The sequence below is a fragment of the Armigeres subalbatus genome, chromosome 2, assembly GCF_024139115.2.
Source record: "Armigeres subalbatus isolate Guangzhou_Male chromosome 2, GZ_Asu_2, whole genome shotgun sequence".
NCBI classification, from domain to species: Eukaryota; Metazoa; Arthropoda; class Insecta; order Diptera; family Culicidae; genus Armigeres; species Armigeres subalbatus.
Window position 1 is genome coordinate 58591030 of NC_085140.1, and position 19950 is coordinate 58610979.

General features: G+C 37.9%; 1 protein-coding gene across 2 annotated transcripts in view; it reads right to left on the reverse strand.

The window, feature by feature from the left end:
- Positions 1-19950, reverse strand: part of LOC134208699 (klaroid protein) — a 55583-nt gene that overhangs the window by 25836 nt on the left and 9797 nt on the right. For both annotated transcript variants that reach the window (XM_062684516.1, XM_062684517.1), the window contains exons 2-4: positions 5062-5309; positions 4099-4991; positions 3682-3879 (exon numbers count right to left, since the gene is read on the reverse strand). In XM_062684516.1, coding sequence (XP_062540500.1) covers positions 3682-3879; positions 4099-4991; positions 5062-5216 — 1246 coding nt within the window. In that variant the 5' untranslated portion in view covers positions 5217-5309. The remainder of the gene's footprint in view (positions 1-3681; positions 3880-4098; positions 4992-5061; positions 5310-19950) is intronic.

Genomic DNA, 19950 nt, shown 5'->3' on the forward strand with positions numbered 1-19950 from the left:
CTAGATATTAGCTTCCCGGCGAAGCAAAAAGGACTGCGTATATGGCAGGATAACTGGTCCGAAGGAACAAAAGGTCGTTTCTGCAATAGTATTCTGCGCACTGTCTCTCAGCAACCCTGGTTCATGGACGATCCGTTCAATCGAAGACAGGTAGTCATTCTGTGTGAACTTATCAGCAACCACTCCCGCCTCCCGGCTCATCTCACACGTAACAGGATTATAGACGACGACACGTGCTCTTGTGGCGAAGCGCGTGGTGATCCAGATCATGTGTTATTCGAGTGTGTCAGATTTGTAAATCAGAGACATAAACTTTGGGCAATTCTAACTAGAAAACATGTAATACCAGATCTGAAAACTATACTTAAGGAAAAAGACATTGACATTCTTACTACTTTAACAAATTTTGTAATTGAATGTAATATTGATATGTAGTAGTTTGTAGCTAACACTTGGCAGGCTATGTGTATATAAGTAAAGCCAAATAAAAAACAAAAAAAAAAAAAGAATTACAATATGATCAATTTGTCAGGACAACAGACGGCCTATCAAATATCGTGTGGATATCAACATTCATACGATAACTAAAATATGTTAGGATCCCAAAGTATTGCTTGATCATCATACACTCATATAAAAAAACATTAACATTTTCAATTTTCGAGAGAGTGTAAATATAAATCCGCGATTTTCGCGACAACGTTTTAAGGAACCGCGATTTTCGCGACAGGAAGAGCAAATTCGCGACTGTTGTAACAGCCTTGTAATTCTAGAACAGAGAATCTCCAAAGAAGAGCCAGCATTTAGCTGCAATTCTCTTTAATAAAGACAGTAAATCAATCAATGCAAACAATTCCTATATAACTTTTCATAGAAAAGCAGAAACATAATTTCCTCTTGAAGTGGTTTTAGGCTTTGATTTTCATCTCAAAACCAAGACAAGATTAATCTCAAATAATCTTTTGAAAATAACTCTAGAATCACTAGGAACTGCTTCAGAATTTGATTGATGATGTTCTTTAAGGTGACACGGGAAGCACAAACAATCATCAAATCGTCATCATTTCATCATTGAATGCTTAACTTTTTTTCTACAACAAATATGATTTTGAAAAAGTATCACCGGCGCGTGCTTACTCGCAATCTACATGCTGATACATTTACAGTTACATCAAACAACTGAAAACTGAAATACGCCGCTCCAAAGTTGCGAGGTGATAATGCTAGAAAGAGACGAAAGATAGGAAAAATAACACGGTGTTTAGTGCCTCCCCGAATCACCTTAACCCTTTAAGAACCAAATTTTTGTATTCACTGTTGCACTGTAGCACACTTTCTTAAATCGATCTTACCTAGTGTGTTGAAATTGAGAATTTTGATTTTCAATATTTTTTATTCATACCGATTTTTCACCACGTTTAAAGTTTGAAAGTTTTCCACCTAATATTGCAATATTAGATTCTCCAAAGTTATGGAACTTTTCTTTATTTTATTTGTTAAAAGTTAGAGAAATGTTCTAAATTTTAAAAAAATAATTGAAATTTTCTCAATTACCAAACATTCCTTCAGAACTCCAGAATTGTTTAACTGAACTATGGTACCCACAATTTTCAAATCAATCTATTCCTCTTATATTATTCGGGTTTCATGAAAAAATCATCTAAAATTATTTATCAAAAATTGAAATAATGGTATTCATCAATAAGTTCAATTAGAAACTCTTGAGAATGCATTGCTCTTCGAGTTCCCCGAGAAATTTCCCCATTAATTTCTAGCAACTGGTGCAGACCCAGGATGAAGATATTTCAATTTATAGTGATTCACTTGTGTAGTTGTGTATAAGTAGTGGATTAGGCGTTCAATAATTGACGACAAATAGCCCAAAGGGAATAAATTACATGTTAGAGCAATATTATCCACCTAATAAAATCATAAAACATCGACATGATTTACAAATAATACTTAGCTTAGTAAACGATCGAAGCTTAATTAATTTCGGTTAGGCCGATACAAATACTAAACAACAATTACAATTTATTCCATAACTACCCAAAGTGGGGGGTCGCGATCACCTTCCACAAGATTTACACAGGCTAGCGGGTCGCGACCCACAACTTTCGGAAACTATGTTTTATACATTTTGCGTTATTGTTACCGAAAGGGGATTTTTTTGAGTGAATCAAATAAAAGTAAGACATTACAAGAAAAAAAATAATTCATAGCTTTGAAGAAAAAGTATTACATATGATTTAATCGATAGTTCAATTTCACGATTGGATTCATTTCCCGCTTGTGAGACTTTCAGCCTGTTGAGATTTCAGCCTTATGAGTATTCAGCCTTTTGTATGACACCCAATCGTGAGCATAGATCCGTAGCTAACGCCAAACGGAATCAAATCAGATAGGGTGGATTAAGTGCTCAGCTTTCTTTGCCAATGAAATGGCAAAGCATTTAAGAAATGGTGATACAGACCAAAATGGTTCCAGTTTTGAATGAATAATCCTTTTAAATTGATGTACATACTATCCTTCTCTTAACCTAAGAAAATGTCATCCAATCTTACATCATAACAAATTTCAATTCGTTCAATATCAACACAAAACACGTCAAGAGAAGGATAGAGAACATCACACGAAGCTTATTTTCTATTTACATATTTTCCTTACCTGTTTTTTCTGTCGATGTTTTCTGTTGAAACTCAATGGTTTATTTATTACTATTCTTTTATTTCAGTAAAACACAAAACAAGAACTACGTATTCTCAAGAATATATTCTATTTATTTTTCAATTTAAGTTACAAATATGTTTACAGTTCTTGCTCTAAACTTATATAATGAATCATTGAATCTTGAACGATTTTTGATCTAAACGGAAGCTACTAAAATGGAACTGTTCATTTTTTTATTGCAAAACAACACATTTCTAAAACTAGTTTATAGCTAGATGTTATCCTCTCTATCCTTCTCCGACTGATTTGCAGTTATTTGAAATGGCAATACGTTTGCATAATTATTATCAGTTATAAATTCATGTAAATGCTGGATTTTTTCCACAAAGAGAGTCCCACTTTTGCATCGGCGTTATTATAACTGTGGAGCATCTCCAACGGGATAAGAACTCGGTCACGGGCGTTGCGCAGATTGGTCATGTGATGAATCGGGTACGGGGCTAGGACAAGAGGAAACGAAAACCGGACGGTGGGAACGGATGGGGAACGGTTCAAGACAGAACCACAAACAAATGGCACTTAAATACTAATGGGATGGGACGAGAAAACTTGTTACTAAGCGATGAAGCGATTGAAACAGAACTCAAACAGATGCATAAAATCAAGTCAAATCAGGTAGGACCACCACCGTTAGCGAAACAGTTGGTTGACGTTCTCCTGCCAGATTTTGCGAACTTCCTCGATGCTGTTCTGAGACGCCAGCTTCAAGACGTCCAAATAATGTTCCGTGAGAAGTCGGGCAGAGTCCCACTTTTCTAAGGCGAATGCCTTGGCCGATTCAGTATCAGGGAGTTCAAACTTTAGATTGTAATTGAGAAGCGGGTTGTAAAAGTTTTCGCGAAGGGACTGGAGTGGTGTGGGATCAAGGAAAAGGTAGATTCCTGTTTCAAAGATTTAAAGAATCAGCGTTGCATGTTTAAATTTCTCATGTTGAATAGTTATGTTACTTACCACCAAACAGCAAGAACGGCAGCAGAATTAGAAGCCACAGCAGGAACTTCTTCTTGCGTTTGGCCTGCTGGACGTCATTTGAAGCAGTCTGAAGCAACCAGGTGTCCAGGAAAAGAACGGATGAGATCAGGAGATACACCTTTTTGAAGACGCCCGTAATCAGCATATTGAAAAAGGAGTAAGTTTTTCCGAAAAAGCCTGAAATTCGAGAATTATTAGAAAAACCTGGGCGAGGGTATTTCAAATATTGTTATGGACAATTAATGCTGTACAACGGTTGACTTCCGCTTTAATTTGAAGAAAAGGAATTCTTATTTGTTTAACTTCAGCCAAACTAGCGGGTGATTACAAAAACTGTAGTCCAACTAAAAATTGCCCATGCGATTGTATACGAGCATTCTTTTAATTCATACGCACCTCTCTCGTCTTCAATCCTTGTGTAATACAGATTGTGTTCCGACTGATTAAACACCCTGGACACAGAATGTGACGCACTGTAGAACAGATTTACGATAGACAGGAAAAAGCGGGTAACAAACGACTGATGTTCGTCCACCTGCACCTGCGTGACGGATCTCTTGCTACGATAGCCTTGCGAGACCCGCGAAAGTTGGGACAAGTCCATCGTTTCCTCACCGGAATCATAGGGGTCTGCTTGGGCGAAGTTCCCTCCGGCAACTCCAGCGCTGGAATACTTCGACGTGGAATATCGCTGTCGAATGTACGATTCCTGCTTGGGGTTTCGCTGTATCATCACGTTTATTCGCTCGGCGTGTTTGCTCAAACCCGGCCGGGACATATTTGGCATGGCAATCATACCCGGAGCGATCTCCCTGCGAAACGGCGACAGCTCCGAATAGGTGTAATCTGTTTTGGGAAACTTGTTCCAATACTCTCCGGCTTCTTTGTACTCTTTGTAAGCAACATGCTGCTTCAATTCCTCCGGGGTAAGAGTATTCTTTTTCGACACTTTGGAAGTGGCTTTGGGGGTACTCGTTCGAAGAATAACTTTTTGACTATCTTCTAACGTACGATTGATTTCATTCTGGCGGGTTTCCTTTTTGGAGGGAGAAGACGAGGACAACGAGGAAGCTGATGTGCTAGTGGTTGTGATGGATGTCTTTGTAACCGTAACGGATTTCTCCGTGGTCGCACTATTGGAAGCTTCCTTGGTGATGGTGGCTGGTCGCTCTGGCGAAGTCCCATCGGAGGAATAATCGGAGGTTACGGTGCGGGTTTTGCGAACAGATCTAGCACCACCTGATGCAGTGGTTGATTTTTGTGAGGAGTTCAACTCTTCCTGGATTGTGCTGTAACGGGATTTAAACAAAATAAAAATGTATTCCATTCGCAAGTTGATATGCAGTATCGCAAACTTACGTAACAGTTGGCGCTTTCTGAACCTTCTCCGTTTTGGTCAATTCGCTGCCATTGAGATCGCGTTCGACGCTGACGCGCAAGTTCAAGCCGGGAGTTTTTGATCGGGACCGGGTGGAACGTACTTCCGGTGGCACCTCAATCGACTTGGATTCCATGGTAGCGCGCTAGAGATGTGCGGCTGGTGAGATAAATGTAGTTGACGGTAACGGACGCGGTCTAATGCATCTGTGACAGGCAGTTAGAGAAAACTGAAAGAAAAACAAACGGGAAATGATAAATATACGGGGCACTGAAGTAAACAAAGGGTATCATCTATTGGTTAACACCTTTGACACAGATTAAAAAATAACATTGATTAATCCACTTAGCGGTGTTGGTGCCTTTCTCGTGCAAAAAATACTAAAAAATATGAGTAAGTGTGTATAGCGTGTTTTGCGCATGAGAAATAGTATTTAGGCCATAACTTCGGATCCTATAGTCCAATCTAGCCAATTTTCTATAGCAAACAAGCAGGATTCCCGGTAGAATGAAACCTGTTGCAAGTCTTCTTCTTCTTATTGGCATTACATCCCCACACTGGGACAGAGCCTCGCAGCTTAGTGTTCATCAAGCACTTCCACAGTTATTAACTGCGAGGTTTCTAAGACAATCATGAGGCTAGCACGATAATACTTTTATGACCAGGGAAGAAGCGAACCCAGTCACCCTCGGCATGGTCTTGCTTTGTAACCGCGCGCCTTACCGCACGGCCTGGGATTGAATCCTAAAGAGAAAGAACAATTAGTCTCTCACTTATCGTTTCTGTATACATATACGATATGTAGCATACCGCGAGAGACTTTTTTCGCAAGCTGTCATGATAGAGAACTGATTCGGGATGCTATACCCCATGACAAATTTCTTTTAGAAAGCTCCAAATTTGGGGAGCACTGGCTCTGATGATGCATTTCAACTTGTTCTACACAGCTGGGCAGAAAACAACAAGAAATAAGCGAAAACAAAGCGAGAATCACCATTTTTCTGTGGGGGCGCCTATCCGATTCTGTTTTTTCGCACTTGTATACAAGTTTGATACATTTACTATGTCTGAAACTTGAATATGCATATGTACAACATGTGATAGATTTAGTTCGGAAAAGGTATTGGAGGGTAACCGCCCCTTCGGTGGGGTTTGATCCCACGACCCCAGTCTGGACGGACGAGGCCAATGTGTCCAGAACCTCTCAAAAAATCATGTCTTGTGCGTGTCTTTCAAAATCATGGAGTTTGATATGTCGCAAGATGGGTTTCGGTGCTAATCAAAATTTGCCCACTTCCGAACGTGGCCACTGTGTCCAAAACCTCTCAAAAACATATCTATTGAGCTTGTATTTCAAAATCATGCAGTTTGATATGTCGCAAGATGGGTTTCGGTGCTAATCAAAATTTGTGCACTTCTCTGAGAGAACCAGGCTCCCGGGAACACTTCCGAACGTGGCCACTGTGTCAAAAACCTCTCAAAAACTCATGTGTTGTGCGTTTCTTTTCAAAATCATGGAGTTTGATATGTCGCAAGATGGGTTTCGGTGCTAATCAAAATTTGTCCACTTCTCTGAGGGAACCAGGCTCCCGGGAACACTTACCGACGAGGCCAATGTGTCCAAAACCTCCCAAAAACTCATCTATTAGACCGTCTAAGACGAATTAAGTACTGTCCATTTAATTCCACCAGTTAATTTTCGTTTCTTTGCAGATACGTATTTCGACCACAACTGTGTGGTCGTCTTCAGTGTCTCGTATTTGACTCGACTTACGAGACACTGCCCAAGTAACCAATAAGCACTATATTACGCCAAATCGGCCATATAGTGCTACTTTAATGCTTATAAGTTTTTAAATAGCCGTATATTGGCTCTATATGGCGGTTTGGCGTAATATAGTGCTAATGTTTACTTGGGTGAAGACGACCATACAGTTGTGGACAGTACTTAATTCGTCTTAGACGGTTGAATACATTCCACTAAAAGAGCTTTATATATTTTTCATCTATTAGGATTCTCTTCCAAAACCATGAAGTTTGATATGTCGCAAGACTGGGTTGTGTTCACTTGAAAAGTGTCCACCACCCCAGGGAACCAGGTTTCCGGAACATCCCGAACCATTTCCTGGTGATTCGAATGTATCAAAACTAACTTCTGATGCTGGTCAATGATGATTGACCACGTTTGCATCAGCATTCTGGTCACTTTCGTTCATTTATCAATGGTTTTAAAAAAATGACCCGTTTTTGACTGCATCTGACCCATGACCCCCCCTTAATAAATCCGGCCAAAAAAATAGACATGATGACGCTTCTTCCCTGAAAATTTCATGGCAATCGGACGAAAAATGAGCCTACACGGGTTATTTCAATTTTGATTACTAGGTCAGACCGAAACGGGTTAATACATTCGGCCATGGGCAGGGATGGCATATTGAGCATATATCGGGATATACGTCGAAGTTGTATAAAACCCATCTCATGCGAGCTGAAATTTATTGTGTAAAGAAGATATGTGTGCATTTGTTATTGTTCATTTAATTTAAACATAAATAAAAAGGGTTAATCATACGTAGTTGGCTAGAATTGAATGTAGACTTAAGATGAAACTAATCTTATTTTTATAAGTTTTTAGACAAATCTCATATTACTTGTCGTCATAGTCAATAGCTGTAACAAAAAAAAAATCTTTTTTTATCGCTGACGATGCCTTGGAAGTTGAGAAATATGTATTTGATGAGATGCTATACACAGAATTCTGTTTTTCACACGATTTTGTTTCGGTCGTATTTTTGATCGTGTGGCTTTAATTTATGACCAAAATCCATGCAACATGTTCCTAAAACCACTAATAATCAAGAAAAGGTCAGATGGTTATTTATATATGATAAACATTTCAGATGGGGATACAACTTAGAAAATTTATATCGTGTTGGAACAGAATCCTGTGCATTTCTTCGATATATATCAGTTACGTCTTAAAAAGGGCGTTACTCGTAGGGCCCCTACGATTTTTTTAAAATTTCGGCCAGACATAGCCCCAGAATTCAGCTCCGGGTATTAGTTTTGATGGAGAATTTTTTTTTGTTAATAACGGTCAGGGGAGCACCATGATAAACAATCCCGGGGGTGAAAATGATATAAAACGAACAAACCCATAGACAGTACCTTGTGCAAGTAGCATTCTGAATTATTGAGCAAATAAGTTAAACATTTATAAATTTAAAGCATGGAATCGAGTGTAAAATAGTTTTAATTTATAGTACGTTAAATTTTGTCTCTATTTTCTCATGATTGTATCATCTTGCATTATTGAGTGGTATGGGCGTTTTCTCCTGTAAAAACGTAAACATTCAAAATTCGCGCACATACTATTGCAAAATAAATCAGTATTGGGATAACTTGACACTGAGGGATAAATTTATCCCCCAAAAAAGAACAAACAGGCAAACATGTCAAAATCCATAGTAAAAAAATCGGATGTCTGTCCTCTGCTTTCGCTCATTTTGTGCTGGGGACCGCATAGCTGTGTAGAACAAGTTGGAATGCATCTTCCACAGAAAAAAATCCGTGATTAAAACTACTATTTTGTAGACTACGCTCTGTTTTTAAAACTACTATGAAATTTCAGTAAATTTTACCATGGTTTCAGAGAAATTCACCAGTTTCAGTTCATGTGACAACATTTCGCATGGGCCACAGTAGATTTTTACTGCGCGCTTGATAACATCAAACGGGTTTGTTATCTGCTAAAAATCGTCGGTGCGTATTCTTAAAATAACACTCGGAATGGTAGTTTCGACTGCAATATTTTTTTGCGTGTCAGAACAAGTACACCCCGTTGGGGGGTCCCGTAGTGTATAGTTGGCTACACGTTCGCCTTACGAGCGGATGATCGATTCCCAGCGCCTCAACCGCGCCTTACCGTCACGGCTGCCTGATGACGGCTGACAACCAGTACTGTAATTTCTCATTTTCAATGAGAGATTATACGCGATGTTTACATATCTGCCCCTTTCAATATCTACAGAAACGCGAAGGATGAATGGCATGCCACAAAAATCTCAAAAAATATTTGTTCCGTGACAGGACATGAAAGTGTGAAATATCTGCTTTATTACCACTTTCCAATCAGTGAATTAAAGGAGTATGATTAATTTATCGACTAGTCACTATTCTTCGCATATATCCATGAAAATAGCTTAGAAATTTTAATTTTAAAATAAAGCACAACGTCCTTTCATAACTGCCTTTCATGCGAAATTGATCAAAGAACCCATGATTCTTTCATTTGGTCGCCTGAAATAGAAAAAGGCGCTTTGCTCTCTGTCTGCTGAAGATCACGACCTTTTCCAGTACTGCTGACAACTTGTTCTTCTCGGAGGCATTCCTCCAACGTGATCCGGATAAATGGCAACCGAACATTGCTACGATCATTGGATACACGACATGGACAAACGAACACAATGGACCCACGATAAGATGGACTGGCAACGACAACAATAAATGAGTAATGGAAAAATTCTGTACAGCAGAATACCACAGTAGATATCGGCACAGTAGGGGTTAAGTAACGCGCTTCGAGCTTTTTAAGGTAATTATGCAGCAAAGCCACAAATCGGCCATCTTGGAAACCACGTGCACTTACTAGAAGTTTATCAAGAGCACGAGTTGATAGAACCATAACGCACATAGGGTAAAGCAATAGTAGATCATAATAGAGACATTAACTCTTTTAAAATATTTATACCGGCATAAATATAAGACAAATATGAAAATGGCCAGGCCCATCGTGCAGGCTTGAATTGGGAGATAATTCATAACTCATCGGCAATCAGATTATTCAGTATTGAATAACATGATCAACGAAGTGTTTTGAATTCACAAAAGGAAGAAACGGGGACAACTAGAGATGTCGCAAATTAATCGATTACTTCGATTAATCGATTCATCGTTGTGATAATCGATTAATTTTGAATCGATTATTACCCAACGATTAATCGATTCAATAATCGAGATGAATCGTGAGTAATCGATTAGTTACTAATCGATTAATCAGAATTTTACGACATCATAAGGATGTCGAAAATTAATTGATTATTTCGATTAATCGATTCATCGTTGTGATAATCGATTAATTTTAAATCGATTACTATACAATGATTAATCGATTCAATAATCGACAAGAATCAAGAGTAATCGATTAGTAACTAATCGATTAATCGGGATTTTACGACATCTCTAGGGACAACCGTACCAACCGTTTTACATTCAGGGAGTATCCAGTTTTCCGCGAGCGGTAATGGCCGCTAGCTTGCCTGTGGGTTAGTCTCTGATTTGACGTTTGTGGAGGTTAACTGCACCCACCGTTCCGAGCATTCTAACCAATGTGGCATATAAGAAGGTGCTGATGAAGTGAATTCAAGCCTTCTTATATACCAAATTGATCAAAATGCTCGAATGGTGGGTGCAGGTGACCTCCAGAAACGTCAAACCAGAGACTAACCCGCAAGCATGCTGGCGGCCATTAAAACTTGAAACTTGATGGGCTACAGCTCTTCGATGAACCTACGCCGAATGGTATCCTTCTCCACTGGACTCGATCCTGGGCCAATCGCTTCCAGTCGCCCTGAACATTGAGCGCCCTCAGGTCCTCTTCAACTGCAAAAAGCCATCGTGTACGCGGCCTTCCACGAAGCCTGCGGCCTCTTCCGGGTTCTCTACTAAATATTATCTTCGCTTGACGTTCTTCCGGCATACGAACAACGTGACCAGCCCACCGTAGTCTGCCGTGTTGTATAAGCTTAATAATATCCAGCCCTTTATATACCTGGTACAATTCGTGATTCATGCGACGCCGCCAGATACCGTTCTCCTGTTTACCGCCGAGTATTGTCCGCAGCACCTTACGCTCAAACACTCCGAGAGCTCTCCGATCAGCCTCCTTTAACGTCCATGTTTCATGGCCGTATAAAGCCACCGGAAGAATCAGAGTAGTATACAGCGCGAGTTTAGTTTTCGTTTGCAGACTACGGCCATTACCGCTCGCGGAAAACTAGATATGAAAAGGTAACGTTGGAAGTGACATTGCTAAGAAGATTAGTGTCACTCCTTGCTGTTTAATCGTCCAGGGATGGGACACAGGTATTTCTCCCATATGGTCGGGGTTCTGCCAAATCGCACCAAGCGCCACCAAAAAAATATCCATTTTCCTGTTTAGCAGATTTAATCGATCGCATATCGTGTAGGATCATCGACGCCATAACTGAGGATATCCTTGTAAAACAAAAAACCAGAGGTCAGTCAAAAAGCCGCTTGGTGCGGTTTGGTAGAACCGGGGGGACAGCTACCTAATAAGTACATCGCAACAAAATTTACTCAAAATTAGGATAATTTTCCCTTACTTTCCCATGATTGTTGTCAAAACTAGAGCGAGAAGCAAACACCTAACTGGAGTTGTTCGGCCCAATAACCCAAATTTGAGTATATTCAATATTCTCAATTTTGACAAGGTTAAAAAATTTCAAAGTTCCATTTACTTCCACTATAATCACTAAACGAAATACGTATCTGATGATACATTAGTGATTATAGTGGAAGTAAATGGAAGTTTGAAAAAAAAATTTAACCTTGGAACATTTTCCCAATTTTGAGTTGATCAAAGTCCACTTGGGGTAAATTAAACGTAATCAAATTGTTTGCCAATGGTTAAAATCGAACTACCTGGGGGTCGTTCAATAATGACGTCACATGTTTTAGGGGGAGGGGGTCTAAGATTTTGTGACAGCACATACAAGGTATACAAGCGTGACAGAGGGGGAAGGGGGTTCTAGAAATCTTAAAAAGTAGTGGACGTCATATTTGAATCGCCGTTTGGTGCTAGAAAGACATTTTATTCAAATTTGGGTTATTGGCTCAAAGTAGGGTCTTGATTGAGAATAACCCACTTTTGGGTTTCAGTGTAGGCTGACGCTGAAGCGCCATAGCGAACTATTTAAAAAAAATACGAGAAAGGCAATAACATAATAAAATTAAATCTAATCATAAAATAAAATTTACAAACCTCAATCACGTATAATTACAAATTTATTTCCAATGAACCTGATTAGTAGGGTGCCAATTGAATGGAATGAATGTATGTGAAAAAAAATGTCATCGAATTTCAAAAAACGACATTGCTCAAAAGTTTCATTACCCCAAAATATGACCCCATGCAAAATTTTAGCTCAATCGGACATGATTTAGGAGTGCATAAAATTCATCAAAGTTTTGAAATTTTAACCCATGAAAATTTCCCCAAGGGGGTACCCATCGAATTTTTGCTTTTGATGCCAAATGACTAAAAGATGCATGAAACGTCGAGATCTGATGCTATTTTAAAAAAAATTGAAAAAAATGGTTTTTTTCTCTTAACATTTTTGGGACTTGATTTTTTTTTTCAGATGATAAAAAAAATTTCATCGAATATTAACACCGGACGATACTCACACGTTTTCGTAGCCAAAAATATTCTCCTATGCAAAATTTGAGCTAAATCGGACATGATTTAATGGTGCTAAAAATGAATCAAGACTTTTTTTTCTCACAAGGGGGAATTTTTTTTTGTTTTTTAAGGACTCAAAATGCATGAAACTTTGAGAATTAATATTTTGAAAAAAAAATCGACTGTTTTGGGTCAAAGTCCCCTTATGGCGAAAACAATTTTTCATCCAATTTAAAACCCGGACGTTACGCAAACATTTCCTAAGGGGCCGTACACATATTACGTAAGCACTTTTGTGGGGAAGGGAGTCTGTTGTTTTCTTACGCGCCATTACAAATAAAAAATCATTTGTATGGGAAAAATCTTAAAGGGGAGGAGGGGGCGGGGCGTTGAAATCCCACAAAAATTGCTTACGTAATAAGTGTACGACTCCTAAGCCCTAAACTATGCCCCTATGCAAAATTTGAGCTCCATCGGACATGATTGCTCAAAATCTTGCTATCAAAATTTTGAATTTTTTGTAGTTTTGAAAACTTTTGAGATCAGATTTATGGAGAAAATTATCAGATTGCTAGGCAATGTTTATTACACTGAGGTTTATTTTCACACGGTTATTATTACGCGGTACCGCATGAATTCAAAACACAACGTGTAAAGATCAAGTTACAAAAAATATCTTAGAATATTATGACAAAATAACAGTGAACTTCTATTACTGATATCGACGGAGTAAGAGAGGTAAACAAGTCAAATACTCAAGTCAATAACTAAAATAATATCTAATTCTGTTCTTGATACCTTACTCTGTTATGAACTTGCCTCACATAAGAGGTAAAATACCAAAGGAATAATACCAAAAATTAATATACAAAATACTTCAGGCATAACATATTCTGTTATAACAATACCAAACGCATAACAAATTATTATTTGTTCGGTATAAAAATATCTAAGCTTATTATGCACATTAGTTCTTGGCATTATTTTTTGGTATTTTACCTCTTATGCATGGCAAGTTCATGCCAACTTCTGTTATCAAGGTTATAGCTCCTGCTCGGGTAGCATGCTTATGGTGGCGTAAAAATATAAAATAGTTCATTATTTTATTAGCTGTCAACGTTTTATTAAACTAGTAAAATTGTATAGTTGTTTCAAATACAACACCCTCGATTTACGGTGAATGTGAAAAATACTTATGGTGCTTTGCCTAATCGACAAATATTAGTACAGTTCAACATGAATAGTACAGATGAGACATCAACATGAATATCATGCTAACTAAACAAATATTTGATATTACGACAATAATTGTATTGATAGTTTTACAGACCTATCTTTATCCTAAACAAGTGTTGATCGGTCTGTGTAAAACAGTTAGGTATGTGACTTGACTTCAACTTTATTTCCTTATTTCAAAATTTACACCACATGAAAATATGTTTACCTAATATGAACGGTGATGCTACTCATCTAAACAAGAACGTGACACAGCCTCCGTAATAATGCGTGAGTAAACATTTTTAGGGGACACGCACCTGGTTAACACTGGTGTTGAAAATTGTGTCTATAAACAAAATATTGCACTACTACTACACTGCCCCCTCTCGCATAACAGTCCCATACCGTTTTTTCGCATACTGAGACCATTGAAGTTCCAAATCGTATCTTCCATATAAAACTTCCAAAAAAATCTAATAAATTGAGGCAGCATAGGATCTTGTTGAAATTTTGCTAAGTTGTTCATCATTCTATAGATTACCGTCAAACGATTCAGTTTGATCGATACATTTTTTGGTTTTGTGCAATCAGGTTATGTAAATTCTTAACGGGACTGTTATGCGGGTACGGGGTATCGCAATTTTTATTATGATTTTTGAAAGTACGTTAGAAATGAACACTAATCATTGGGTTAACTTAAAAGTGACGAAAAGTCAAATGGGACTGTTATGCGAGTGGGGGCAGTACACGAAAGAACGAAAAATAAACAAGCATGATGATGTTGAAGACATATTTTGTTCGCACCATATCTAATTTCAATGTCAGGTGAACCTTTTAACATAATTTTGGTTTAGATAAAACTAATGCGGTGGATCATCGCTAAGCACACCTCACGTACTCAACTCTATCCGTTGCTTTCTTATCTGAGATGAATGAAAACAAATTGACGGCGTGGAACCACTGCTATTCATCGCCGCGCCATTGCAATGCTTCGCCTCCCACAAAGTGTTTGTTGCTGTTGGGGAGCTGACAAATCGCTGCCAGTGACATCGACGGCAACCAGCAACGCACAGGTTTGCAGAGACCAAACAGCGCGCGCTTTTGCCTGGGGTGAACGATGCGGAACGAACACTGTTTAAATGATGTAGGAAAATGCTCCGGAACGACCAAAACAAGCGAGGGGCGTTTCATCCCAATCTCTCTTATGCAAATTATTAAACCGACCTCCTTCATCCATCGCGCGCGAATGGCCGCGAAGTGGATGACGGAGAAACACGTTTGCTTTCGTATTAATAGTACGACTACGTCATCGTCGATCCACCAACGGACAAATTCTTCGTTCAGTTTTGCGTTTGGTTGTGGTAGCATATGTTATGATAAGCTGATCCGATCGCATCGTAACGGTCGCAGTCGTAAAGATTGGCCGAAACGAATTGCGAAAGCCGTCGACGATAAGGCTTGAATCTGCAGTGAACGATTGGAATACAAATCGCTATCTAATAGGTTCAAGTGTCCCAAATTCGAGTTCGAACAGATCTAATCGAACACGCATGATTTTTTATTTAGAAATTGACCAAATTGGTTGAGTGATACCACTTGAAATTGGTGGATAGCGAAACATCAATACATATTATTAGTTTTAGTTTGAAAAGAATATGCATATGCGGGGACGCAGTTGTCTTCCCGTATATGCCTTTTAGAGCCAACCTAATTTTATAATTTCGTGGCAGTGCTACCAGCAGTTATGAAAAAATCCATTTAAATTCAATGATCAAGAAGCCATTAGTTTTATTTTCTAATGTAAAAACATTCATAGTAAATCTACCTTTATTAGACCCACAAAGCCTTCAACTCAACAGCAGACGGGTGATACTTGACTATTCGGCCAGTGGAGATATCAGCTTCCACACTGACACTCTTCCCTCCCTCTTCATAGGGGAGCTTGCCAGAAGGAAGGTCGTGAGATTTATACCATCACAAATATTGCCCTCTGCTCGCTTTCAAATCGACTTCTATAAAAATGTTCTTCATGCATGCCGTATCCTAACGGAACTATGAATTCTATACTTTCGCCTCTAATTCTATCATGAACATGTACGTAAAAATTTGGAAGATGATATTAGCATTTCCATATCATTGTAATTCGTTTAACTTTACGTATAAGTTATACACTCATATCATTAATAGAATAAAATAAGCGTTGATAACGAAAATATTGAGAAAAACAAAATCGGTAAAATAGAAAAAGGGCAAAAAAATGCCTCCATTAGCAGCAGTGCAAAAACGCTCGTAAACAAAATTTTCTCGAATTTGAGCAAAAAAAGATTTGAACTCATTTTTTTAAATTAAAAGCTAAGTGTAAAAGCAGATTATTTGTTGCTTCAATATAATGAAAATCGGCTTTCAGAGTGTAATCTCTATCTCATAGAAAGTAATTTATGTTGCGCAGAACATGGCACAAAATTTACTTTCTGTTCCGTATTGTGCGCGTGGCATCGATAGGTACAAGAAGCCCAGCTTGTCAACCCAAATCGGACGTAGCAACTGTTTTGGCAAGGAAACATATTCCAAAATGCTGGAATGAAAAAAAGAAGAGTAAAAAAAATGCGAAGATAGATTATCCGGAAAAAGACAAGGGACATCCGATCAAGAATAAACAGCCTCCACACGGAACCGCGAAACAACTCACTTAACGGTTCCTTTCACTCAAATCCGCCAAATTTGAGCATAATCAGTCATAAAAAACCCCCTTGACAATAATAGAACAAAACCTGCCAAAGCCGTCATTCCCCCTATGCCATTTTTTAATTGTTTGCGTAACAGTTGTATCCAATCATGGTTTGAACCAAATGGCAGGAATCAGATGAGCCGACAGAGCAGTTTATTTCTCGCGTGACTTTTGAAAACGTCGTAAGTCCAAAATAGAGACTCTTTTTGTTTACTTTCTCTTTCGATTATTACGAAGCCATACTAACATTTACATCGGATTTTTTAACAGAGATCTGAAGAAACTTGTTTTGTCTAGCGTGTTAAGGTGAAAATATTGCAATAAATGCAAAACTAGCTTAGATACTAGTGAAAGAGAGCGCAATGAAAGAGAGCCTCTCATTTGGACATACGTCGTTTATTAAAATCACGCGAGATTTATTTCATTATAGAGACATGTTACAGCTGCGATTTCTACTTTATATGGAAGCTTAGTTTATTATCTTTCTAAAAACATCCTGGGTGCACATATTTATGCTTAGTTTCATTGAAAAAAAACTTAATAATTACATAACTTTGATTCGTACCATGGTTTGAACTACACTGTTCATGGTTTGAACTAAATTCGTACCATGGTTTGAACTACTGCAGCAGCTCCTAAATATAATACTAATCACATGCATGAAACGCTAATGAAATCTATAGAAAAGCGAATTTGTTTTACTATTCATCTTCTCGCATTAGATAAGTAACTCTAAACGTGTGAAAATCGTCTAAATTATCGATATGAAAATTTCGATTTTTTCATATTGGAAATGTAAACAAAATGCTCCCGCTGGGCGCATGCAGCGCTCCTAGCGGACAGCAGCAGAACATGACTGCATTTACAAGTTCAAACCATGGTACGAATTTAGTTCAAACCATGATCAGTTTTTACCTTGTATAAATGTTACTATTTTAAGTATTTAAAACTGTTCCTCAATTGTATGATGATGTCAATCGATTACAGATAAAAATAGCGTTCTTTTGATATATTGATCTCACTCCTGTGTCCTTTACGAGCTTTTTGAAATTATGCCACTGGTGGGGGGATTTAGCGCAAATTCAGGACGTTTTTAAATCGCTCCATTTTATTACTTAAACAATATGTACGAATGTTTTGTACGAAATAAACTCTATCACTTCCAGTATACCTAAATATGCCATTCATACACTACCAAAAATCCACACATATTTATTGGCAAAAATCCATAGATTTAACTTAGGATGTATATCAGCGCACACATAACCAAACCATTCTCCACGCAAACTACTAATAAAATATATATCCAAATAAAATTTATGTGTGGTCTCGAATTAGCAATTATATAATTTATGTGTGGTTCTATATCGATTATATTAGGGTGGAGCTATTGCAAAAATGTATAACGGCGACACATATATCTTATATAGATATTTTTGGCAGTGTACTGTTTTAGGTTAATTTCCTGCCAATGACAAGGTAATTTCTACTGATTTCAAAATGGTTCAAACCATGATACGCTTTTCACTAGTTCAAACCATGATTGGATACTCTACTGAAAAACGTACATTAAGGATTATACCCATTTTGCCTTTCCAAGGCATAAACTGATTCATATTTGTGAAATAAATTGAAAAATCGATTTTTTTTTCTATTTTATCACCCTAAAATGCACCAGGGGGTGAAAAAAGCGGGATGTTACTGTATCATGTTTACAAATATTAAATAAAATGAATCTAACTTTTTATTACCTCATATTTATATTAAGCAAATTTAACTCCTTAGCTGTGCGGTAAGACGCGCTGCTACAAAGCAAGACCATGCTGAGGGTGGCTGGGTTCGATTCCCGGTGCCGGTCTAGGCAATTTTCGGATTGGAAATTGTCTCGACTTCCCTGGGCATAAAAGTATCATCGTGCTAGCCTCATGATATACGAATGCAAAAATGGTAACTTGGCTTAGAAACCTCGCAGTTAATAGGGTAAATGATGTATCTTGGACAAGCGCAGGACATTCATTAGAAAATATATCGAGATTGAATAGTATAAAACAATTGAAAACCACTAGGTTCATCCAAATACATAATCTATGATTAGTCTTGTGTCTCCATTGCTCAATTTTCGAGTAAATTACGTTTACTAGGTGTAAACTGTGATATACTGCGAACTGAAATATTTTCTTTTTGGACATCAAATATATAATTTCGACATGGAAAATGTATATATTTTGGACAGAGTCATTTTCTCCTAATTTAAAAATGGCCACCTACAAATCTCAATGGTATGACTTACCTACACGTATCCACATTCATTTAAATGCATTTATTTGCTTAACTGACATAGATTAAACCAGAAATTAACATTGTTTCGCAATCTTATCGATATCATTGAAAACAGCCTGAAAGTTGGCAATTAATGGTTCATCCATGTACTGTACACATGGGGTGACCAATAAATGTCTGATGCATAAAACCATAACTTCATTTTGGTCACTCCTTTTTCATCCGTCTCAAGTTCATGTTAAGCGATTGGAATATGTTAGTATCTCAATTACAATTAAACTTTGGCCGCAGGACCTCAAGATTGCCGTTTGAACCAATTTAAACGTGTTTCAGGTGCATGTTACGAAGAGTCCTATAATGCATGTTCTCCTGCATACTGGCGTCCAGCAGGCACTTTGGTAGAAAGCTTTACATTTTAGATAATTTTAAAGATAAATAATAGTTGTTTTGTGAATTCTCATCAGGAGCCGCTAGAGTTGAGGTAAAAGTATGCAATGATAATACTTTCGATAAAAATTTTCCTACACATTATCTAAAATTGATCGAAAAAGCTCTGGCTTGTCCAAAATATGTACATGTCCAAAATATATCATTTACCCTAACTGTGGAAGTGCTCAATGAACACTAAGCTGCGAGGCGGCTCTGTCCCAGTGTGTGGAAGTAATGCCAATAAGAAGAGGAAGAAGAACTCAATTTAAAATAAAAAATTGCTTAATTTTGGATTGTCACTCTGATTTGAGTGGAATATACCTAATATTAGGTACCATTTTTAACCGTGTAGTCTGCTTTTCCATGGCTGCGGGGCTGTCCATAAACCACGTAGACTGTCAAGTGGGAGGGGAGGTGTTTCAAAAAAGTCTACGTTAGTCTACGAAGGGGGAAGGGGATATACCAAAAGCAGGGCTGTTACAAACTGAGGAAATTTCAATCCGCGAAATCCGCAACTGACAAAATGAAATCCGCGACTGCAAAAACAAAACTGCGACCAACATGAATAATGTTTTTTTTTTGTTAAATATCTTGGCTGTGCATATGCACAGCACATGCTTCGAAATGGACTAATTGATATAAAATTTGCGAAAAAGAATCCAAGTGTCTTGGAAGGACTCGAACCCTCAATCTTTTTTGCAGATTGAATATCTTTCGGATGCTTGATGAAAT